The 26,249-nt window shown below is 38.4% G+C and overlaps 1 protein-coding gene across 2 annotated transcripts; it reads right to left on the minus strand.

Annotated features, from left to right (window-relative positions):
• Positions 1-1,204: 1,204 nt before the first annotated feature.
• rictorb (RPTOR independent companion of MTOR, complex 2b) lies at positions 1,205-26,018 on the minus strand. 2 transcript variants are annotated; one of them, XM_057360052.1, is made up of 38 exons: positions 25,898-26,018; positions 25,725-25,772; positions 23,678-23,775; positions 22,993-23,057; positions 22,357-22,488; positions 21,908-21,971; positions 21,365-21,491; positions 21,110-21,279; positions 20,897-20,964; positions 20,294-20,361; positions 19,881-19,963; positions 19,638-19,725; positions 19,444-19,555; positions 18,887-18,953; positions 18,648-18,728; positions 18,473-18,573; positions 18,182-18,347; positions 17,943-18,044; positions 17,382-17,428; positions 17,168-17,303; positions 16,805-17,004; positions 15,200-15,326; positions 14,902-15,066; positions 14,724-14,800; positions 14,356-14,434; positions 13,916-14,025; positions 13,729-13,816; positions 13,390-13,482; positions 13,133-13,239; positions 10,915-11,186; positions 8,079-9,102; positions 6,874-7,051; positions 6,611-6,695; positions 6,327-6,530; positions 5,584-5,736; positions 4,732-4,855; positions 4,324-4,462; positions 1,205-3,742 (listed from the first exon to the last, which is right to left on the minus strand). In XM_057360052.1, the coding sequence occupies exons 1-38, from the start codon at positions 25,944-25,946 to the stop codon at positions 3,668-3,670; spliced, it is 5,172 nt and encodes a 1,723-aa protein (XP_057216035.1). In that variant the 5' UTR covers positions 25,947-26,018; the 3' UTR covers positions 1,205-3,667. The 2 variants fall into 2 exon arrangements, with proteins under 2 accessions (XP_057216035.1, XP_057216036.1); XM_057360053.1 differs by having other exon boundaries at positions 19,444-19,534; positions 25,898-26,017.
• Positions 26,019-26,249: the final 231 nt, after the last annotated feature.

Raw genomic sequence — 26,249 nt, forward strand, 5'->3', positions numbered from 1 at the left:
GTGAGAGAGCAGGAAACTGAGGGCTGATGGTGGGAGGATCTGACTCGAAGCGTGTGGGAAATTGCGATCTTTTTTGGAAAACGCCTCGAGAGATCAGCCGTCTTTATTATTAGGCTTTACTACTGCGTTCCACACACGTTGGATTTAGGATAGCCTCTTGCACCTTAAACCTAACAGAACAGACAACAACCCATGGCTTTACTTACATTTATACATTACGAGTTTTTATTATAAAAACAAATTCTGTCACCATTTACTCACCTTCGAGTTGTTCCAAATATTTGTTCTGATGAACACAGAAACATATTTGGAAGAGTGCTTATAACCAAATAAGGTCCCTGTCCCTGGCTAGTTTATTTTTTTTGTTCTGTTGAACACAAAAGGAGATATTTTGAAGAATTTAGGACAGCAAACAGTTCTGGGGCACTTTTGATTACCATTGTCATATTCCTATGGTAGTCAATGGGGTCCAAGAACTGTTTGGTTACAAGCATTCGTCCAAATATCTTTCTCTGTGTTCAGCCAAACAAAGCTATTTATACAGATTTGGAACAACTAGAGAGTATGTAATTCATGACAGAATTTTCGTTTTGGGCAGAACTATCCCTTAAGAAATGTCCGGGTTGGGGAAATATCCTAAATCCGATGTGTATTTAACTTCAACATGAAGTTTCTTTCCTCAGGTCATCTACTATGAACAGTTAAAACTACAAGCTTCCCGAGATAATCATGTACAATAAACATTACAAACTACATAATATATTTATATTTACCACGACTTTGGCACACAATTCCAGTATGTATATATCACATTTCGTATATCTGATTCTTCTTGTACTAGTACTAGTCAAACGTTTAAAAACGCATGACTGAAATGTTTCTAATGATCTGAATACGCTTAAATGTCTAAAATGACCTTTTTTAGACAAATATAACTTGCCTTTATAATAAACAAATATTAAAGATGCTATAATAGTTTGGTTGATTTTAGATGCTTTTAGTCAAAACATAATTCCCAGTTACAATTGTATTCCATTTTTTCGCTGGTTTATTATGACTCTTAATTGTGAAAAAATGTAAATAAAGAATGTCCAACCTTTGACTGGTATACTCACTCATCCACTCACAATAACAACAATCTTTTTATGAATTCTTATCCGGCACACGTTTATCATCTGCATGTTAAATGAAAACACGAAACAAGTGAATACAATTTTATTTTTATTAAGGATGGATCCCTTTCATTGGATTGTTTCTCAAGGCTCATAAATATCAACCCCCACCCCAAAGAAAGCCCATTATTAAGAAAACATCAGAAGTATGTACAACAGTTTCGAGTGTTTCCCTTCAGGAAAAAATATAAATAACACTTGCATCTTTCGCTGCAATTTCATCATTACACCGTGCTTAAATTTCAGTGCTCTGCAAAATCATGAGTGCACTTACAGAAAAAAAATCATGGAAAGGTGCAGTTTGTTTTAGTTTTACAATGAACAAATGTACATTTAAAATATATGCCTTTCCTTTACACTATTAGCATCAATAGTGATGGACAAAACAACCCCATTGAAAATAATTTGGTCCACAAATACAATTGCTTAGCACTTTTTGCCACTATAATTTGTAAGGTTTAAAAACACCAGTGCATTTAATACCAGCATTACAATACAAAACCCTTTAAAACAATGGCTTACGGTCATCCTGAGGGGTGCAAATAACCCCCAGTGTGTTAAAGACAAAGCAAGAACATGATTTAACACTGTGGAAAAAGATCCACAAAGAACCACCTTGCATTCTGGGATACCACCACTTTCTGAAACTAATAGCTTGAGTGCACAAGTAACATGCTTTACTCTCGGTTCAACTAAGAACATTATCAGGGACAGATTCCCTTCAAAATTATTTTTTATTAGTGGCTTAATGTCCAAACGATTTTACCAGACAGTACATAAATCCAAAACATTTAGTTTAAGAAGCATCATATGAGCCAGTATCACCTGATGTTTAATTCCATTGCTGTTGGAAAACTCAGATGGGGTAATGCACATGCATTATAAATTTGACCAATATATAAAAAATGATCATTACAACTACTAGCATTATTGCTGGCCATATCAAACTCCTAAATTATTATTATTATTATAAATTAATCTCTCACAAATAAAAAGTAATGGTTTAAAGCTGATGCTTAATTCAGAAGCAAAGGCAGATTAATTAGTTTCTATAAATAAAAAAAGGTAAATGTCATGAATTCTACATGTAAGTCAAAACAATTAAAGCCTTATAACGTCATGAATGGCCCAGTCGAGAACACAAATTGATAACAAGATGCATATAAAATGCACAGCCACATTGCATAGAAAATGGTTCATTACTGTAAATTTAAAAATACAAATAGGGAATTTTTCATTTTTGGTACTGTTATAATGCAATTTTAAACCAGATTGACCCTACCCCCTATATACTGAACATTTCAAAACCAAAATGGTGAATACTGTATAGTAATTACGGGCGGTAGCCAGTTAGATTCCTAAACATGGCATAACCGCTGACTTGTGTCATAGCACAAACATAGTGAAATATTGTCTTTTTTTCTACACAAAAACAAATACTTTTATAAGGTGACCGGGTTAGTTGGAAATCATTAGACTGAACCTTACAAACACTTGAAAGAGAGCAGAATAAAACTAAACTGCTAAACAGCAGAAAAGAAAGGCTAAGAAATATTTTCTACTGACTGCCAGAAATAACACACCCGGGTTTAATCCAGACTAATGGGCTGGAAATGAAGTGTGAAGGACATATAGAAGCTGCTTGGACCAAACAATACATAAGCATATAAATAAATAAATATCTTGTTTACTATTGGTTCAAACATAGATATTTTTTGGATGACGTTTCAGAGGTCAGTTAACACAGTTATACACTCATACAATTCTCATAATGTTGTAAAATTGTGTAACTTCACCATCAAGTATGTGTAAACACATTTTCCTTGGGGTTTGGTGACTGCATCGTCAAGATAAGAATCGAATAAGCAGAAGAGATCATTCCATGAGTCAGGTACAAAAAGAAAAGAAAAACTGGCAGTTGCTCATTATTATTACTTAGTGATGATTGTCTCGCAGAGCAGTCGCATCAGAACTAAAGCCGAGGGTTTGCTCATTCTTGCCGCAAAAGCCACTTCTTAATATTACTTTAACAGCCAGAATTAGTAGAAGTGAATTCAGGAAAGAGAAACAACCGGAATGTTGTAGTGTCAAGAGATCCGCTCGGGATAAAATTCTTTAGTTACGTGCAATCCGACTCGCATGCCCTTAAAAATGACAATACGGGCCAACAGGATTTACTCAAGTTAAACATCCTACAGTCTTAAATTTTGTTTGCGATATTTTCCTCCAATTCAGTTTCACTTTCCATCGAATGGTCTGCAGTTCATATTTGTCTGACAAAGGATTATTTGGTTACAACATGCACCGCAGATGCATCTGAGCAGTGTTTTTGTTCAGGTCTGTTTGTTCTCTTAACGTACTGCTCTGTCTCACTAAATCCACCAATATCTATCCCACTTGTCTCTTATACCATGAACAGTTTAAGTGCACAGGCAGGGAAATGGATTGGCAACTTGGTGTATCAAGGAAGATAATAGTGTGAATCCTCTGGAGAATCAGGGCTCTGATGGAGGATCTATAGTGGCAGACTTCTTGGGCTTTGACAGAATGCTCTCGGCCTCCTCGTACATCTGCAAATGGAAAAATGGAAGCAGGCAGAGTTAACCCATATACCAAACAATGATAATATTACTTACTAATGCACATTCATGTTATAATTTGTGTGAATAAAATGATTTTTGTGACTTACAAAGTAAATCTGCGATTTGGAACTTGCCTCTAATACTTTTAAAGCATGAAATATATATTTTTAATGATACATAATTGATAAATTCAGCAGCTTCCTGGAGAGCTTATAATGCAACCTGTGCAGGTTCACACAGCTCAAGATAAAAAGAGAATTCTTTCATCATTTGTCATTTTAAACCTGTATGACTTTTTCTGCAAAACAAAAAAAGATATTTTGAAGAATGCTGGTTATCAAAAACCGTTGGTCCCCACTGACTTCTACTGCATGGACACAAGTCAATTTTCTGTTACCAACACGTTTTTAATATATCTTCTTTTGTGTTCTGCAGAAGAAATAAAGTCATACAGGTTTGAAATGTCACGGGGGTGAGTAAATGATGACAGAATTAAAATTTGGGGGTGAGCTATCCCATTAAGTGAACTGTTTAGACTGTTTTGACATGAAAGTATTTATTAACAATACCGGAATGAACTGAACATCTTGGAAGAGTTCCTGTATGAAGCGTCGTGAGGCTAGTCTAAACATGCAATGAGCCAGCAGGTAAGAAACTTCAGAATACAAGCAGATATCATCAAACGCATAGGGAAACTTTTCCTTGATTCTGAAACGAAAGCAGGATAGAGTTTTGAGATAAGGTAGAAACATAATACTTATAATAAACCTCTTATAGTGTTCCCTACATTCGAGAATTTCACTTCACATTACATTTCGCAAATCAAAACATACATAATGTTCTCCAAAAACACCAGGATTTGATCCAAGTGGGCTAATAATGATTATCATCACGGTTACAGTTCAATGCATGTTAAGAAATGGATTAAGAAATCACTGCTTCAATAATTTCAAGTCAATGTGGAAGAATCATCTTACGTGAGGAGTCCAGTTTCATTCCCTTTGGTCCCCACTGAGGAGCTAAGGTTGATAACCAGCCGAAGCACCTCTTTCCTCAGAAGAACACGGCAGGCTGGAGCATCTTCTGGAATATTTTTAACTCCTGAGAGAGATGGAAACAGATAAAAAATTAATCTCAAACTACACAAAATACAATCTGAATCTAGATCCGAATCCAAATCTGAATCAGAAAAAGCTTTATTGCCAATTGTGCTTGGACACACAAGGAATTTGACTTAGTGACAGAAGCTTCCAGTATATATAGTTATGTATTGCACATGTTTTTATTGTGCACAATAGAAGAACATTTAACTGTTCATGCAGGAGGATAGTCTGAGGGAAGAAACTTTTCCTATGTCTGGCTGTTTTGGTGCTTAGTGCTCTGTAGCTCCGACCAGACGGCAGCAGTTCAAAGAGAAAATTAGCCTCTTGCAAGCTTCCTTGGTTACTTCAAGTGATAGTTCACCCAAAAATAAAAATTCTTCATCATTTACTCATTCTCTTGTCATTTCAAACCTGTATGACTTTCTTACTTCTGCAGAACAAAAAAGAAGATATTTTGAAGAATGTTGTTAACTGGCCCCCATTCACTTGCATTGGTTTTGTGTCCATACAATAGAAGTCAATGGGGCCAGTGCTGTTCGGTTACCAACTTTCTTCAAAATATCTTCTTTTGTGTTCTGCGGAAGAAAGAAAGTCATACAGGTTTGGAATGACAAGAGGGTGAGTAAATGATTACATCATTTTCATTTTTGGGTGAACTATCACTTTAATTTCATTTAAATGAACACACTTTCAGTCAAGCATTGACCGTTTCTAAAATTTCCTTACCAAGGACAAGCTCAGTGCTGCGTGTGCTGCCAACAGAGCTCTGAGAAACAGCATCACTGCAGCAGGAAACCCCGGAGAACTTGGACTGGGGCATTACCTCCAAGTTGTGTATGGTTTGATTGCACCATTCTGAGTATGGAGCATCAGCATAGTCTAAAGTAAAAAAAAACAATAAGGTCTAAGCATTTTATCAGTATGAGCAAATTACTTCATGATGACTGGGGTAGCCAAGCTCCAAAATTACACAGAAGTACCGGAAAATATCCAAAAAGTAGTCCATTGTAGAGCTTTAAAGGGATGGGGAAATTTCTTAATTTACTCGCCCTCATGTCATTCCAAACTTAAATGACTTATTTTCTTCTGCAGAACACAAAAGAAGATATTTTGAAGAACACTGGGAACCAAACAACATTAGACCCCATTGACTTCCACTGCATGGAACTAAACCACTGCGACATTTCTCAAAATATCTGTTGTGTTCCACAGAGCAAAGAGTGTATATTATACAGGTTTTGAACAACATGAGGAGATATAAATGAGAATTTTTATTTTTGGGTGAACTGTCCCTTTAAAGCCCCAGTGCACAACAACTACAACTTTGTATTAAAAAAGTGACCAAGCAACAGAAGGTCATATGGGCTTTTGAATGCGTAAACACTGACAGAAATTCTATTGTTGGGCGAACATTTCCTTTAAATATTTCTTGTTAACTACAGTATGAGACATTTAAAAAAGTATCTTACCTGGGCGGTTTTGGGTTGAAGTGTCTGAATTGCAGCCGAGCACGTGCAGCCCTGCGCAGTAAAGGCAGTTCTCATCATTGTGCTCCTGTAGGCCGGTCTCCTCCGCACCCAGCAGCTGCTGGTGATCCGTCTGGCTCACAGCGATCAGCTCTGTAATACTCAACTGAGACCTTAAAACAGAATGTCTAGAACCTTCACTGGAACCTGAAGACAAAAACAGCAATGAGATACTAAAACAAGGTTAAATAACTCTATCAGAAATGCACAACCACTGAGGTCCTCACCATCCACATCTCCAGAGAAGAACTTCGCTGATCTGTCCTCTGACGGTGGACTCGTTCTCTTTTGGAAGTACGGTATGTCTTTAATCTAGACAGCAACCAGGAATTCAAGTAAGTTTCAGTTACAAGTTTAGAAAGTTGTTTTGCAAAGTCATAGTTGTTGTGTGGTCATGAGAACATCTGCAAATGATTTAATCTGCTTTTGTGATTGCATCACCCGACACAGACGCTAATATCAGGAGTAAAATGGACCATGAAGTTTAAACCTGGAACATGCTGTTGATGTCCATTGGCAGTGCAAGGCCGATGTAGTCGTCGGAGTTGCCGTATGTGGCACTGGAGACCATGGAGCGCACGGAGGAAGAACGCTGCAGTGACGTCTGACTGATGGGGCTCAGAAGATCCTCTTTATCCAGAGATGCAAAACTCAGAGCCTTGAGAAACCTGCGTCCAAAGATAAAATGACCACAGGAAAGACATTAGAGAAGTATTTAGAAGAAGCAGAAAATTGGGAAAAGGTTTCATATGGAACTATTTGCTGTACTATTTGCAGGCTAACAGATGATTGATAGGATTGTAGAAAAAGCGTCTTTACAATTCAGAGAGTGAGCAGCTGGTCTTTACTGGCTGTCTCATGCAAACACAAACAATCTCTACATGCTTCTTGGATCAACTGCAGGAACGTGGCTAATGTGGTACGGGAATTTCAACTGGATCACACAATCAGCAAACTTCTTGGAATTCTGGGGCAACGGGGATAATGGTTGGGTTATAAAGTCATGTTAGAGCTACAGTAGACTCAATCAGGGTAAGATTTTATTTTGTTCTATTTTGGCGAGGCAAATTGAAGGATTGAGGAGTCATGGTTGAAGAGAATCAGGTTAAGGATTGAGCCGTGGAAACGCTAATGGGAAATAAAAAAGGGGCGATAAAGAGGCGTCGAGGCCAGGGGACGCTATTTTATAAATGATTTGAAGTGGACGTTCAAACTGAAAGAGGGAGGCCTGGGTGGTTCTCCACGCACCGTGGGAGCAGAGATCTGCGATGGGGCCTGCTCGAACCTTGGCCCAGACATCTGAAGCGCTTTTTAGTATACCTGAGACCATCAGAAACAGAGCATATTATTTGGAAAGGGGATCAGGGATTTCAAAGGGGATTTTTTGGGTGTCAGTTCCCTTCAGACGGAAGGTAAAAATGTCCAAAATCACTCAAAAATTCTTCAAAATATTGTTGGATTTTTAAGTACGTCCATAAATGCATTGGGTGAAGATACATGGAAAGCTTTTCAGCTGGACGATGACATATGACTCAATAACCCGTTTTTAAGTGGATGAATTCTTTAAACCCTGTGTGACAACTGATAGTTATCAAAAGTAAAAAAAATGGATGCAAAAAAAACCAAGCAAAAAATGCCTAGTAACACCAAAAAGGAAAAGAGCTTAGCGCCCCCCCGCAGGTCAATCTGCTTTACCTGCGTGGTGTGAGTCTGGAGTCCAAGCTGCCGGTTTTCATGGTGATGGCGTCTGTAAAAAGCACGTCTTTGGCGGGAGAGGCCAGCGCCTCGCTGTGGGACAGGGAAGGATGGATGCGCTGCTGCTGCAGTCTTTTAAGTGTAGCGTAGCCCAGCGCGTCCCGCTGGCTCGTGTACATGAAGCTGCAGTCCGTCAGGCTTGAGATGGTGGTGACCGAGGGGGATTTAAGGGACTGGGCCCTGCGTGGCAGGGTGTGCGAGGAGCCCGGGGGCATCAGCAGCACTGAGTTCGATTTGGACAGGGGTAGGTGGTTGGATTGGGGCGTGAGAGAGTTCAGTGTTTTGATGGTTTGGGTGCTAATGACTGTGTTGAGACTAATACAATCCGTGTCATTGGTTGATGAGTCCACGCCGCCCACCGTCTCCCGGGATGGGCTGGAACTCATTGAACTGATGCCGCTGGTGGTCGTATCCGTGTTAAAACTCTGACTGCGGCTTTTGAACGGAGGGCCACCTCCAGAGGTGGAGCCATCTCCGGCCAGCCTTTCCCGACTGGTCTGCTCTCGCTTGCCGTCTCCCCCTCCACCCCGTTCAACGGTTTTGTGCAGACGTACCTCTGGATCTCCAATGCTGAATGTGCTGCCCTCGGTGTCTGAGGTTTTGTTACCCGCAAAGGAGGTCTCCAGACTGACACTGGGGCTCTTCGAAAGATGTCCATCACTAAACACGGGACTGAACATATCTCCCTGAACGGGGGAGTACATGGAGGGCTCAGTGACCGTGCGATTCCTTCTGAGGCCTCCAAATGTAGGCTCGCCCTGGAGTTTATCGCTGCCGCCCGTGCCTTTGGGGTCGCTGGTACTGCGGAGCTTCTTTCCAGAGAGGGAGATGAGGAAGCGGTTACGCACCAGTCTGCTGGAGGACAAGATGGTGAAGGGGCTGCGGTCCTTTGGAAGTTTGGATCTGAAGTACAACGGATGGTCTTCAGGGCTTTCCAACTTATCGTCATCCATGATGTACATGCCTGAAGAGAGGTCAATTAGACAGTTTTAGTTGAAATGTAACACATTTTGGTTAAAAATAATGACATTTTGGAAAAGTACCACCTTAATGATGGCACACTCAATACAAGAGAGCACGATTAGCTCTAAAATATTGTCAGTAAAAGGTGATTTAATTTAATAAAGAATTTATTTTAATTTTAATTAATATCTAAAATGTTATTTGTATTAAATCATCAGGAATGCAGGACATTTGCGGGAAATGTAGAGCCGCAGAAAAATAATGAGACCATTTCAAAGACCATTTTCAGTTTTTCTGAATTTACTATTTATAGGTTTGTGTTTAGGTAAAATTATTGTTTTTGTTTTATTCTGTGAACTATTAACAATATTTCTCCCAAATTTCAAACAAAAATATTGTTTCTATTTGCATTTATTTGTAGAAAATGAAAACAGGTCAAAATAACAGAAAAGATGCTCTGTATTTTTTAAACCTCAAATACTGCAAAGTAAACAAGCTCATATTCAAGTTTGAATGGTCTCTTATTTTTTCTGCAGCTGTATATACACAACTACCCACCTTAACCAATAGGCCACAATGTTTAAAGTGTTAGCAAAGTAAAGCTTAAACTTTTCCCTCTGCTAGTTTCTTTGAGTCAGGCTTACCGACTGTACTTACTCATCTAAAAACAAACACAGAAACTGACTGGAAAAAGCTTTCATGCTTCTTCTCCATTCTATTTCTACTCAGTTGAACACATCTGTGCATGACTGTAGGCCCAAGTATCTTATTAAATAAGAATGAAGTCATGTTTACCTGTTAGAATCTGGCACACCAGAACATGTAAAAATACAAACTTACAAAAGAAACTAGAGTCTGGTTATGGCACACCAACATGTTGTTTTTATCTCAAATTCACCGAAAAACACCTCAATGAATGCCAAATTGCCTCTAGTCATGTTAAATAGCTTGCAAAATCTATTTAACCACTTTGCTCTACATCAATGAACAGGAAGCAACAAGCATATGCTCTATAAGAAAGAAACACATGACAGAAATGTGTCAAACACATGTCTCATTTTGCTCGAGGTGGTAACCAACCGAGTGGCAAGTACCCAGCACACCTTGGCAATCGCATAGAAAAATGCTAAAAAACACTAAAATGGCACAGCAACACCCTGACAACCACCCACAACATCATAACAACCAACTAGAGACGGTTTCAGCGGCAACAACATAAACAAACATTACGTGGCCCTAACTTAACTTCCGGGTAAACATCGGCAAAGAATGAATAACTATTGTGCAGTTTTAATTTAGTTTAATACAATTAATGTACAATAACATATTCATAAAAATAAATATGAATGTAAATTTTATATAAAATATAATTTTATATTATAACCAAACACAGCCCGGAAGACTTCGGGCCAGGCATGTGCGTCCAATAAAAACGTCTAGACCAGGGTGTTACCACCCAAAACACCCTGGTGCCAACTTTTGTGCCTGCACCAATTCCGCTTTACTGTAGATGCATTCTTTTGCTACATTCAATCACCTTGATCTAAAAATATTCACATTTATTCATTTATCCAATGGACTTACAAATGCGAAAAACCATCTAAACATTTAACAATAGTTTTACTTTCATATTTACTTTTTCAACACTTGAATGAAGCCAGACAAGCAGAAAGATAAGACTAACAAACTGAAAAACATGCTTGTAATACAAAGATATCTGTGAGGTGGTATGACTAACCTCCACCCTGGCCTAAACCGCAGTGTTGCAGTAAGAGCGATGAGTAATAGCTGAGTGTGGGGAAACAGCACTTACTGGGCTGTGTAGAGTCACTCTCGCTGTTATGTCTGGAGCCGGTGGACTCCGAGTTCAAGCTAAGGGTGCTGGGGGCTGAGGACAGCTGGATGAGGGGCTGCTGTTGTTGTGGGGTCTGCTGTTGTTGAGGGTTCTGATGCTGCTCCACCTCATCCGGCACCACAGGCCAGAGCTGCCTGCGATTGTGCCTGACCGCATCCCAGCCATGCAGTTTCAGGAGCTCACAGCCCTGCTTTGTTTTAGAGATGAGCCCCAGAACGTAAAGACACGTGCTGAGAAAAGATGAAAAGGTTTAAAAACAAACATGTAAAAGCAAAGTACAGAGTGTAAAATGAAAGAATGCAAGATTGCCAAATAGCAGGAGCGGCTGAATGACACCATTGAGTCATTCAGAAACGCATAGCGGTTCTTGCGAAATCATTTTGAAACTGTGTAAGACTTTGAAACAGCAAGAGGGTCTGGCAGAGTTCACTGTTAACGCTTGGTCAAATCCTTTTTCTAGTCAGTTGAGCAATGACTACGATGGCTACAGTGTATTAACAGGAAGTGGAATTTAGGATTGCTTAATGCAAAAGCCACATTTTTGTAGTTTCATTTGTGAAAACTGATATAATACATCTATTGAGAAACATCACTTCCAGTATAGTATTCTAAAAGCTGACACTACATATTCCCAACATGAAAGAGAATAAGACATTACAAGCCATTGGTTCAGGAATTTCAAATTCGTTTTTACAAATTCGATTCCTTATTTTTGAGTTTTGAACTTTCATGTTTTGTTTGACACCACACTTTACATATTTGAGGTATAAACTTGTGTAATTGCAACATAACAAGCGAATCTGAAGATGTTTGAGATATGACTGTGTGTAATATTGCAAAACAAAACAAGAAAACATTTTATGCAGGGCTGTCGCACATGCTACGAAAAAATCTGCCTGTGCTAAGAATAAATTTACCAGTGTAGCACGCGTGCGTTACAGTTTTGCACATGTTTTAGACAGAGCCGCTTGTTTGTGTGCGGTGTGTTTGTCACGGTGTGCATGATGTAAATCAACGGTGCACCGCTATTTTAGTTGTTTTTGCGTTTAAAACTTGATTCCTGCTGCACTGAGTTCTCAGAGCCCTGTGATTTCCGCGATGTGGAAACAGGGAAGGAATACCGGAGGCGCTCTCTGGCTTTTTAAATATGTCACCAGCTTGTTTTGCATGAATATAAATGAGCTGCACAGTTTAACGCATTACTACACGCGTTTGACGCTCGTGCATTTGTCTGCATCTCTGTATGAGGACATGAGTTTACTTCATAAGCATTTCACTGTTAAGAGAAAAGATATCGTCAACCACACACGACGACCCGTCCAAAAAGTCTGGTAAACTTGAACATCCAGACTAAAAACACTACATTGTATTATAATATTTACTATAATAAATTATAGTATTCTAGCAGTAATTTGATAAACTATAAAGACTAGAGTATAATTATATTTAGTAAACTAATATTTAACATATATATAAAATAATATATCAAAAACACCATTGTATCTGCAAAAGGAGGAATTTTACTGCAGTTTACCATTGTGAATAATATAATAGTATACTACAGTATGTGGACAAATATATAATTATTGTATAGTAAAAGAATGGAAAATACAGAACTTTTAGAAAAATTAAAACGGAAAAAAGCGTGGCCCTAATTTACCCAACTGTATCATTAATGTCCTTTGTCTGTTACCTACCTATTTCTGTGATAAACTACACATAAATATTTGTATGTGTATACTATACTTATCTAATATAACAAACGTTTTATACTTGTGCTACAACTGTTTGGCCTGTGCTACAAAACTTTAAACCTCTGTAGCACCAGTGCTACGTGCAAAAAAAGTTAACGTACAGCCCTGATTTTATATATTGTTAACAACAGATCTTATTTTACTCATATTTCAAAAGTCACCGTTCTTAAAAGCCATTAGAAATTCCCCAAGGCGATTTAGATTATCAGGCTTGCCTAGAAATGACATCATCACTGCACAACCCTATTGGTTAAAAGGGGTGAAAGCATTTGATACATTTGCACTGGTACATTATCAACACATTTTGTGGTTGCAGCCACAAAGCAAAGTACAGTATCTGTGTCCAACATAAAGGCCATTTCTAAATGTTGACATTACTGGACGGTGATTTCCATCCTGAATTTAGAATCAAGACTACATACCCCCTGATAGACAGAACCTCACAGTCATGGGCAAGAGCAACAATGTCTGGAACCACATTCTCTTCCTGTAGGAGGTTCAGCCCCCAGTTAGATGTGCCGATGTTTCCCTTGAGACAAATAGATTTTAATAATATTATACAACACTACGAATAATGTGACAGAGAAACCTAAAAAAGGGTTCTCCTACATGATTCAACATGCAATACTCTCACAACACAAATACCAAAAATATCATTCACACAAACACAGCAGCTCACCAGGGCCCAAAGTGCAGCTTTGAGCTGTTTTATGCCCTCCCATTTGTCCAGTACTGGGCAGCGTACTGTGTAGCTCAGATCTGGAACCACATTCTGTCAAAGACAGAAAACAAGTATTGTGTTTCCCCTTCTGTTTAGTTTCAAAAGAATTTGTCAACCAACTGAAATAATTTGGAATACTCTTATAATAAATGTGCTTGAGCTTTAACATTATAAGACCTGAATGTATATAAATAAAGACGTATACATCTTTTTTAGATGTCATATTTCATTTATTCCAGTCATAAATTATTTTAATTTTTTTCATTATTTTAATTAAATAATAATTGTCTCACATACCTGAACTTCTACTAAATGACAGCCTGTTTTTTCATGTACAAGTTGTCCATACAAATGCACAGGAAGATAAACATTTGGCCTTTGTAACCTGTAAGAAACAATTTAGAAGAGTCTTAGACATTTCAAATGTTACTTATAAATTCAAGAGTAAAAAATTGTTGGATAAGAAATAAATGTCCACCAAAACCTTTGGTTGCTTCGTCGCACATAATTATCCCCATCTACTGGTTTCTTGTAAGTAGTGAGTGCTTCATTCAACTGCTCTTCTATGAGGTCCACATATTTGAGGTTATATTCCTACAGGGGGACAGAAGGGTAGTCACTGAATAAATAATAATAAACAATTAATGGGTACTAAAAGATTAAGCTATTTATTACTAGAATAAAGCTTTCCTGTGGCTCAGTGGTTAGAGCATGGCACTAGCAATGCCAAGGTCATGGGTTCAATCCCAGGGGATTGCATATAGTCAGAAATATAATACAATAGTATAATAGGTATAATACAATGCAATGTAAGTCGCTTTGGATAAAAGCGTCTGCCAAATGCATAAATGGAAATGTAATAATGAGTTCTAAAAACCTAAAGTCACATCTATTAAGTCCAAAATAATGGCAAAGATAATGTACCTTCTGCCACTTTTCAAGTTGTTTAGTGACATATCCCCTCTCATTTAGATAGGAGAACCCCTTTGGAATGGACAAGAACCTAGACACAAATGACAGATTATCAGAGAAGAAACAGTTAATCTTACACAAAACCTCGTTGAAATTTACTGTGAGTGAAAACCAAAACTCTCAATTCCCAATAGGCAATGAACAGTATGTGTCTTAACAGTTAAGAGTGATGCACATGATTTCAAAATGGCAGCCAGCAGCAAGAGGGGAAATAATACATTTCTTAAGAGTAAAATATTTTTAAAATGAACTTTTAAACACAGTTCTTCAGTTATGTAGAGGGGTTATAAAATAAACATTGAATAAAATATATTTATTACCGTAGCAGCAACAGCATACCCTTGTCTCCCAGATGAGTTAGAGCTGGTTTCATCTGAATCAGAGCATGAAGGTTTGCCTACAAATGCAAGAATGGAATATAATGTTTTAAATAACATTACAATAAACATTTGTGTTCTTTATATTTGTATTATGCATTTGAAGAAAAGTTAACATCACCTTATCTTCACAGGCCTCATCCAGTATGTCCAAAGCCTCCATTGAAACAGCCTTGTTGCGGTCGTGAAGCTGAGTCACTAGCAGTTCCATCCCCCAGTTGCTGAAGAACTCCACGTTAGCTCGGAGTAGTACCCTCAGATGTTTGGTGGCGTACAGCCTGCCATTCTGTGTCAAAAGAATGTTAAAGGAACATCATTACTGATCCAGCAGCATATGGGAAACGATTCAACTGCATACATTTTGCTAATCATGGATAAATGGTCAAACATGAGTAAAGAACAATGGCTCTTTGTCTTACGTCAGTGGCAGCAGTGAGGATCTTGGAGAGGATGACTCGTGCCAAACCGTCACGACTGTAATCCAGTGTGGAAACGATCAGCTTCAGAAGATGGTCTTGGTTCTTCAGAGTACACAGGTTCAGCAGGCTACCAAAACAAAAGCATTATTTCTAGGGTTCAGTGTCCATTAGACAGAATTGACAAAATAGTCCAAAAAAAGATTTTTTGTGTTTGTACATAACCAACTACAAATCAGAGGTGGACAAAAATATTTTAACTCTTAAGTATATTTTCAAGTACATTCTCCAGTATCTGTACTTTGGAGTGTCTTTACTTTATAAAAATGTTATTTTACTACATTACAAAGCATAATACTATACTTTTTACTCCACTACACATCATTTCATGAATACATGTCATAAAACAGTTAATAAAACACATAAAAAATGTAGAACCTTAATACAAGTATTTTAGTCAAAAATGTTACTCGAGTAAAAGAAAGTACTAGATTTAAAATGTACCTAAGTATTAAAGGTAAAAACTAAGTAAAAAACTGCAGTGGAGTAAAAAGTATGATATTATGCTGTATAAACATAAAAAACTCAGCCTAAAAGGTTTTTATTATTACCAAATGGTTACAAGTCTAAAGCACAGAAGAGTAAATCAAGTCCTACCATAAAAAAAATCAACTGGTCATCCTTATTTGCTTATGTAAATGTCAAAATCAGACTTTGTTATAGACCATTTCATCCGACGTGCGCGCCCGGACTGCAGTTAACTTCCGGTCTGTGTTTGGCTAGTGTCTAATAATATAACTATTTCTATTTTATTTAATTTATGTTTAAGCAACACTTTAGAACTTTTGCTCACAGGTTCCCCCATGTGGATGATAAGCGCAATTGTCTGTTACCAGTGTTGTAAATAATGTCCCTGTATAAGCTTCCCCATGGCAGGGCTTGACATAAAGGACTGCCTGATGGCCCGGAGCTAGCATGGGAGATCCTCGGGCCAGTTGAGAGAACTGTCACTTACCCGATCGGGCCAGTGCTGTATCGTCATGGAAAATTATAATTTGTACATTTTTAAGACTTTGCGTCGAAGTGCCTCCTGAACGCGCACCATAGACTGACAAGACAGAGGAGAATATATTGATTTAAGTCGTTATTTTGTTTTGTTTTTCGCACATTAAGTATTCTCGTCGCTCTCGTGAGCGGATGGACCAATTTAACAATGTCTTTAGTACTTTTCTGGACATGTTGAACGTCATGAGGGCGAGTAAAAAATAACACAATTTTGATTTTGAGATTAACTTTTCCTTTAAATAAACGATTTGCTGAATGGGTCCTGTAGTTTGGTTGCATTTAAAGAAACCGTACGGTACATTGACATGTAGCGGTTGAGCTTGGTATCTCAGTATAAATTCAAAATACTGGAGAGACAAGTTTAGCCAAGTAGCGGTTCTTCTCGGTTTCTTTTGCTTGTTATCAGAAATAATCTACAGGCACTCTATTGTTTGCGAATGTGTACCGGAAGTTAAGGGCAGTCCACAAACTCTCCTAGCTGGTCATCAATGCATTATGCATTGCTAATTTATAACCCTCGGTTCTGCCAGGTGTTACACTAACCATTGGAAGACACTGCACTTCTCGAGCATCTTAACACCCTGCGGGTGGGCTGAGAGAGTGCCCAGGAAGAGGAAGTAGTTCTGGCTGAGGGTGGTGAGGAGACCATTGCTCTGTAGACTACGGTCTGGTTTCAGCCCTGAGGACGAAGACAACCACTGCACAACATCCTTCACCAGATCCTCAAGATAAACTTGGCCATCCTGAGGAGACAGCAACACATACCATAAAGACATACTCATACAGAAAATGATTCAGGTCACCATTTCCTGATCCTCATGTTATTCCAAACCATTTTTGTTAGAAACCGCATGACAGAGTTTTTTTGTGGTATACTGTTCTTTTAAGGCTCTTTTTTTATCTCACCTCATCTGACTCCAGCAGGAACTCAATGAACTGACAGCCCACCACTGTTAATTGCTTGGCCTTGCTGTGATCCAGCTCCAGGCTGGCATAAAGCTTACTGCTGGGCTTGTAGAAGAACAGCAGCCTTCGCACAAACCTGAGATAGAAAGTGCAGCTTTTACAATAAGGAAGGCCCGAGAATAGCGTATGAGATGTTCAACTCGCCTGTGCGTACCTGTGCATCTGCTCATCTTTGTTGTTGCGAAGGTTGACATTTGGCCACTGCGGCATAAATGTAAATAACAAAAAGACAAAACATTGCACAATTATATGATGTATGAATATCCATTCACAAAAATATTTTTTACCATGAATAAAACGCCCACACGAATTTAAAACTGAAAGCTCTTACATTAGATCCAAATTCAATCCAAATTCAAAAATTTTATTCAGAAATGTCAGCCTTAAAGTGATAGTTCACCCAAAAATGAAAATTCTGTAATCATTTCCCCACCCTCTTATCATTTCAAACCTTCAACTTTCTTTCTTCCCCAGAACACAAAAGAAGATAATTTGAAGAAAGTTGGTAACCGAACAGCACTGGCACCCGTTCACTTCTAGTATATGGACACAAAACCAAGTAACAATGTTCTTCAAAATATCTTCTTTTGTGTTCTGCGGAAGAAAGTCAGTCATAAAGGTTTGAAATGACAAGAGGGTGAGTAAATGATGAATGATTTTTATTTTGGGGTGAACTATTACTTTAAGGTGGATTTAGGAAATAAAAAGCTCTCACCTTCAATATGGTACTGATCAGGATCCAGTTCCAGTCCAAATTCTGTTTATGATAGAGAATCTGGCTCTCTTTGAGGTTCAGCATTAGAGCTTCCTCTGAGTCCTAAGAGCACAAAAACACAAATTACCGATAACCTGACACTGTTACACAAACAACAACAAGGAACCTTCAACTCGGTTACCAGCGCCATTATCTCACACCGGCCATTTACACAAATCACAAAAACCACCAACACATACCTTTATGACAAAAATGTCTCTCTGGGGTCTGATGTGCTGGTCCCGACAGCCCTGAGCGGCCAGTGACTTGCGAATAATTTGGTCCAGGTAAAGACTGCTGGGTTTAGGGCCTCGTTTCTTCCTTTCGTGAAACCGCTTCAAGTAATTCACCGCAGCGCTCGCCCGTCTGCGAATCATAACCAAACACAGCTAAGTCTTCATCAAAACACAGTGCCGGAAGAAAACAATCACGTGGCTCTGATGCTGTGCGATTTGTATCATCAGCTCTGAAGGACAAGACAGCTAACTCACAGTCTTTTCTCCTGAGGAATATCAAAAGAAGCAGCCATGTTTATCAGAGTGGGCAGACAGTGCAAGTGGTGACTGTGGGAATGAGGGAGGATGATGTTGGCCTGAAAATAAAATGAAGATTAATCAGTCGTTTGAGATATGCATAGGCTACATTCTGTTGATTCCAGAATAATACCATATGCAGGAGTTCTCCTAGGAGGATGGTCGCACGAACGGAAATATTATCATCGCTGCTGGTGATCACCTCAACCAGACCCTGTAAATAAAGACAACAGACTGGTTATGTTAAAAGAGTTATTATATACATTAGCCTTAGAAAAGACTTCCCCATGTATGGAATAACATAAATAAGCAAGAAACTGACATTAGGGGAATAGAAATAAGCATTTTTGTCAAGTTGACGTGGTAGATTACCTCTAAAAGTCCACTTTGGATGAAGGCAGACAGCAGCAAGGCGAGATAGTTATCCATTAAGTCAGGTCTGTGTGGATGCAAAGAACGCAAACACAAGATCAAATCAATGCTTTCGATGTGGATGAGAATTAAACAAGGCAGATATATTTGACTTCATGAGATAGGTCAGTTAAATGGTTAATCAAAGGAATAGTTTATACAAATATGCAAATTCGCTTTTTTGCCATCCCAAATTTATACAACGTTATTTCTTTGATTGAGCACAACAAACAATTTTGAATTAAAATGCACACATATATTAAACGCACACACACACACAATTCCTATGACTCTAATGAGTTAATATAGGTCTTCTGATATGAAATACATTTACATTTACATGATTATACATTTTTGGATTTATATTTTATATAATTTTTTTTAAATATGTCTAATGATGAAAACAAATCAATCAGCATGTAAAATTCAAATGTGCCGGCACATTAATAACTGGGAAAACATATAAGATAACATGACGGCATGTCAACTACTCCTTTACCCTGATCGGATGTTTTTACCTGGACCGCGCCCTATGCGGAAGTATGATTTTTGCTTCTGAGGCAACGAAACCATCTGAAAGTCTCCAGGTGTCTTGAAACCTACCGGGGTCTGGAACACATGATGTCATTTCTGTAAGTGTGATTTGACATGGAATGCGGTAAAAGTCCAGAAATAATGTCAATCAGCGCGAGCAGACAGCGGTAGCACTCACCCACACTGAGAAGAGCTTCTATAAAATCTTGCGTCGCCACGGGAACGGGGAGTCTGAATATATCATACATCACCTCCAACAGACCTTGCTGTGAAGAGATTGAAGTGTTAAAGTATCTCAATATTATGGCCTTGAATGCTTAATCTAAGTGATCAACAATGCTGCTTTTAAAAACAAGAGGAACAACTAATTTGATTTGCATCTTGTGTGTACAGCAAGCTTTCTAATAATATCCCATCATACCCTCACTTCCATGTTTGGTATACACAGCAGACCAATGAGAGACTGGATCCCAGAGTTGCCTGACTTGCAGAGGTTAATGATGCCTGGAGGGACAGCGGAACACAAATGGTTATTTCTCAATACAGCCATGATATACTGTACATCTACTGCACTACAGGTGTGTTCATGAGGAAATTCAATGGTTGAACTCGTTTTTACAGAGGAGAGATAACTATTAGATGCAAAAATCTTTTTCTGCACAAATACAACAGTCATAAAATTTTACAGAAAGCTTGTGGTCTTCCACATAACATGTGGGTTGTTCCTGTAACTTCCTGAATGCATTATGGACTAACTAGATATGACGACCTGCATCATTTGGAACCTTAATTCTGATTTATTCTTTTTATAAGAAAGTATTGAAACATGCTTACCTGACCACGAGCGAAAGGAAGCAACAATTGACATCTTACTGGCCAGAAATCGAGCCTCCCTGTCTTCCCTGTTAAAAAGAAAAACACACAACTAAAAAAGCTGCCAAATCGAGTTACATGCTTGTATTTTCAAGCCTTTACTTTGCAACATTTTAGTAAAACCATGAAGGGTCTTCAAGGGATAGTTCACCCCAAAATGAAAATTCTGTCATCATTTACTCACCCTCAAGTTGTTCCAAATGTCTATAAATGACTTTGTTCTGCTGAACGCAGAGAAAGATATTTGGAAGAATGTTAGCAATTTTCAATTCTGGGACATCATTGACTACCATAGCAGGGAAAATTAAAAATGGTAGTCAAAGGTGCCCCAGAACGGTTTGCTTTTCTAAATTCTTCAAAATCTCTTATTTGTTGTTCAACAAAAGAATTGATACAATAATCTTTCCTACTATGGTAGTGAATGGTGACCCAGAACAAAAAATTGCTAAAATTCTTCCAAATATCTTTCTTTATGTTCAACAGAACAAAAAAAATTGAGGGTGAGTAAATGATGACAGAATTTTCATTTTTGGGTGAACTGTCCCTTTAAGACTGCACGCTTACTTGAGTTGACCCTCTGCTGTGTCTGGGTTGTGTCTGTAGTGAAAGTCTGTGTAAGGTGCCAAGATTTGCTAAAACAAAGAAACAGAAAAAATTGTAATATTGCTTTGGCTGTTACTTTTATAACTTGTGCTTATAAAAGATCACAACTAGCTAAAACATAGATTTGACCGTTGGTGAACATTTGGTGAACGTGTCCCACCAAGATCTCCATACCTCTAGCTCCACATCTGAGCGAACGTATTGCCGCGTCTGCGGGTGGTTGAGCAGGTGCAGGATGGTTGTGATCAGAGCTTCATTGATGCGACTGAGCTGACAGTCGATTACATTCTTCAGTATGGTGCTGAGACCACCCCTCTTAGCCACAATCTCTGGGTTCTCCAGTGCTGCGTGGTCAAACATAAACACGCAGGAGCTCAACATCTGTGTTAAAATGTTTCAGAATGCTTCTTAAATACAGCGGGAACCCACCGAGTTCACAGATGATGGCAATGCAAGCGCGAACCATCCGGTCCCGTTCCTGCAGTCCGTCGTTGCCCACGGCGATAAGGGAGTTTGCGACCGAGCTTGGGAAGAGCAGGGCATTCACAGTGATCATCTAAAAAAGTGTGGGAGATAAAGCATTGTGAATCAGTTTCTACATAGATTCAGGGCCATCAATACCCATTTTAATCAGCATTAAAGGAACTGAAAAATGAAAATTCTGTCCTTATTTACTCACCCTCAAGTTGTTTCAAATCTGTATACATTTATTGGTACTGATGAACACAGAGAAAGATATTTGGAAGAATGCTTGTGACCGAACAGTTCTTGGCCACTATTGACTACCATAGTAGGAAAAAAAACTGTTTGGTTACAAGCATTCTTCCAAATATCTATCACTGAAAAAATAAATTTACACAGATTTAGAACAACTCGAACGTGAGTAAATGATGACAGAATTTTTTTATATTTGGGTGAACTGTCCCTTTAAAACCAGATGCACCCAACGAGAAAATGTCAGTCTGAGCTCACCTTTCTCACTAGCCTGAGAGCTTGTGTGCGTTCAACCTCATTACTCTGTTGAATGTCAATGCATCTACAGATAAAAAGATCATACAGTACATTAACAATCAATGCAACTCTTAATGCCCCAATCACATCATATGTGCTGGAGAGGATGAATATTACTTCTAAATGCCTTCCGATTCATATTGCCATACAAGATCTGATACGTAGAGAAAGCCAGTGCTTCAGGCTCAGTTATGCACCTACAGTGGGATACATTCACCACTGTGCTTCAGATTGAATTTAACTAGACTTGACTAGCTCTTCACATGAACTCTAGTTCCATCTCACACACAGAACGAGATCCTAACAGGAAATGATTCACAACTCACCATGGATTATCATCAAGTCCTGCATCTGATCAAGGAAATTAGCAACTACCTCACTATTCTTTACCAAATACTAGATATACAAACCTGGAGATCAAGTAATCCACCTGGAGACGCAAAACTTTCTGAAGGATACTACAGTCTCGAATGAGGTAGCGAAGGGCACGCAGGCCAGCCGCCCGCACCTCCTTGGCCTCATTGAGCAGAGCCAATCTGAGGCTAAAAAAGAACCAGATTGAAAGCCAATATGGGACAACATTTTTAAAAACTGAAGTAAGGTCCAAGTAAAACAGAATATTCTGCAGAAACGTAGGATGGTACTTGATTTTTAATCCATTTGAATTTGATTGGATCATAAAAACTAGTAAATTGTTGGGTTATATTATTATAATAATGCTACTTTTATTCTGCCAATGCAGTCTTGATGATGTCAGCAGAAATGGTCAGTCGTTTCACAAATGGAGAAAGTTACATTATTAAAGGTGAAAGAGTGTGAAAATATATATTTTTTCTTTAGAACAGCGTGCATTAATGAATCACGCAAAAACATTCATTTTAATTTACATTTTGTCGAATTTTGGTTTTTAGGTTAGATTAAATGTTATTGAAGCATAGTATGATAACAGAAAAACAAAATTTCTTTAATCTTTCTTCTACCTTCATAACACCTTTGTGAAAACCTTACAACTTACGTCAAGCATACTTGTTTGCTTCATGACTCACCAGATAATAATTTCTTCATAGGTAAAGCCAAACTTTTCCTCGGAGTGGCCGACATTGCAGAGAAGCTGGATTAAAAACAAACACGTGATTATTTATCCGTCTTGGCTACACGTTGAGACATTGATAGCTCTTTTAAATGTCAGTCTGTAAATCTCAACCTCAATCATTACTGAAATACTTAAGGGTATTTAACACACAGTAAAAACGTGGAGGGTATGTTTTTTATACGCAGATAGTTAATCAACTGACAGCTCGGTTGGCGTGATAAAACCTGTCGAATGGAAAAAGACCAATAGTTTATCACTTACGACAGCGGCACGCATGATCACCTGCCAAGATCTGACAAATCTGTCAGCTGAATTCTTCAATACAAGCAGAGATTTCCAAGAAAGGCTATCAGATTTGTTTAGTAAAGTTCAGGATTAAGTCAGTGCCACTTGTGATCTGTCTTGTTAGTCTTTGTCAGAAAGATAAGGAATAGATTTTGATGTGCTAAAATAATCTGCTGGTGCAAATGCCAAACTTAACCAAATACAGCAAGCATTCTAGTTCTCTAAGGTTTTGGAAATATGGCATCTGAGCTTCAATTCATTTATAGCAGATATTGTATGATGCAGAAAAGCTGCTTCTCTGCTGCTAACTCAGTTTTATCAAACTCTGGTAAGAATTAATGCCAATGACAAACCTTGACAAAGTTGTTCAGGTGGCCAAGTTTGCGCATGTTTGAGACACCCTGCTGTTTGGCCACATTCTGGAGGATCTCTCGCATGTTCTCGGAGGGGTCTAGAAAAAAAGAGGTCGATCAGAAATAATAAGTATGCAACTGCATCATTGCCACTGATGGTAAGCTTACAACTGAGAAGGAGAAAAATAAAGGATATGATCACATAATGAATAGTAACATTATAAAACACATTCATTACGTGCACAAAGTGGTTTAGCCTGACCATTAATGCATTTTCCATAAGACTTTAATGCATGTGAATGTAATGGAACTTCCTGACATCAAACCAATGAGGAGATGAATCACAAAAATAAATCTCTTCCATTTCTTTTATAGCATAACACAGCAACAATGGCTTAACCAATGACAGATTGGAGGAGTGTTTGGCAAACCCATTATTTTCGCAGTTCCGACTGGTACCACTAGTGGTGCGGAAATAGAGCACTTTAGCTTTTAACAGGATGGAATTGATTATCTGACAGCTTCTTTTCCACAGTAAATGGCTGAAATCATATTATGTCGGGGTTCCTACCTCAGTCTGCTGCTTTTTAGGAGTTCATTCAAAGAAATAGAATGAACACTCAAAAACACAAGCTCTTTATGACTTATCTCCCCCTGCAGTTGCGCAGGAAGCTGTTCAATCACCTGGACTAAAATAACACAAAACCTACTAATTGGTTCACAGACTCCCTGATGACTCATCATACTGGAACAACGGCTTGTGTGAATACAAGTGTTTTAGGAGAAAGTCACAACTGAAGCAAACAGAATGCGTCACAGTCAAAAATTGGTGAATGGTGAAATGCAACTATGAGATTTAAGAGAAAGGGGATTTTTACTCTGTAATTCAACAAAACAAGTCAAACTCAAGATTTATAGCAGATCAAAAATTCTGTAGCTCAGTTGCATTAGCAGTGCAAAGGTTGTGGGTTTGGTTTCCAGAAAGTACACATACTGAATGCACTGCAAGTCACTGTGGGAAAAGCATCTGCCAAACGCATACACGTACAGTAACATTTCATAGAACAACATTGCACAATCATGACCGACAGTCTAAATAATATTCAATTGTCATAACTTAAGAAACTTTCATTTACAATTAGAAATATCTCACTGTGATGCTCGAGTCATAATAAACAAAACAGATCCAGAAACAAACAACAAGATTCCATGATAAATGAATCTGCAAGCCAAACCCTTATTTGTTATGATGACAAATAGCAACAATCCTCCGAATGGACATCTTTTACACCAACATTTTATTTACAGTGCCGTGGAACTCTTGTGTGCACAACAAAACAATGCGTGAACAATCCATGATCACATTTCCAGTCCAGATTTGGATTTGAAAGACGATATGTACAGTAAGAAAAATACAAATGACATCTAGGACATTAGCTGTGACAGATGCTGACCTATGAATTGAGATTCAGAGGAAGCTTGACAGCCCATAATAATCAAATATTGTCAGCTGATGAATGAGAAACAATGAGTCGGGACTGAGCATGCCTTACAACAACAACATAAAACAACATCAGCAGAATTACTATAATAAAACATAAACCAGTCATCAAGCCACAAGTATCACTAATGCTGACATATTTTTAGTTAAGGTTATATGACATAATACGTAAAAGCGAGTTGAACACGATTTTTGAAGCAAAACAATGTTGTTGTTTTAATTCGGTGTTGGGCATGAATAAAAGTTGCACATGTAACTTTGACAAACAATAAAATGCACCGCGTTATTATCCAACACCAGCTATTTGTATGTTTTGGGTAAAATTCTCTCTAAAAGAGGGATTCGTGCACAATGACTGAAATGTGTCATGTTTACTCAAGGGCTGTTTCAAAATCTAGTAAACTGTGTTTCTTAGCCGCATAATTGGACATCATATGCGCATCTGGGACGTGTGAAATAAATACATGGCCAACACGCCTACGCTGATCAAAAAATGCTGTCTAACGTTAGGTGGGCAGTTCAGTGGGTTCATCTGACTTAACTTACCCCTTGTGAGATCGAGTGGTACATTTTCCTCCCCGCTGTCATTTCGACCTGTTTATGCAAAGACAAGACGAGGCATTGACAAAAAGATCAAGTTAAGATGTAGCGGATGAGCGTGGCATAATATTATGCTGACGGATCTGTAAATCTGCCAAGCAGACTCAGTTTAATCTTACCTCGCATCCGTATACTTCGGATAGGACGGCCTCGGATGCTGACCGCCATCTTTCCCAGAGACGTTCACAACACCGGAAGCATCGCGGTATATCGCGAGGACTGGGTCGAGCGCAGACTGTTGTGTCTGTTTTTGCAGCAAGACAGTCTAATGGAGAATGAAAATCCCCAAATTATTGTTGCCGTGAAATCCAAATGAATTAACACACAATATTATACATCGACGTGCATCTAATTTATTATTATTTTAAGTAGTTTATAATAATATAGTATAGTTTACAATAATACAATGCAATATATACAACATACTCCTAACTTTTTACCTCCAAATTGCATTAAGGGGAAAATTCAGAA

Source organism: Triplophysa rosa, linkage group LG19, assembly GCF_024868665.1.
Source record: "Triplophysa rosa linkage group LG19, Trosa_1v2, whole genome shotgun sequence".
Taxonomy (NCBI): domain Eukaryota; kingdom Metazoa; phylum Chordata; class Actinopteri; order Cypriniformes; family Nemacheilidae; genus Triplophysa; species Triplophysa rosa.

Excerpts from the sequence above, each read along its gene's own strand:
- rictorb (XM_057360052.1), bottom strand. The coding sequence starts at position 25,946 with ATGGCGGTCAGCATCCGAGGCCGTCCTATCCGAAGTATACGGATGCGA. Across the intron at positions 6,696-6,873 it reads ACATCAACAGCATGTTCCAG|ATTAAAGACATACCGTACTT; the intron begins GTTTAAACTTCA and ends GTTGCTGTCTAG. Across the intron at positions 5,737-6,326 it reads TTCAACCCAAAACCGCCCAG|ACTATGCTGATGCTCCATAC; the intron begins GTAAGATACTTT and ends TTTTTACTTTAG.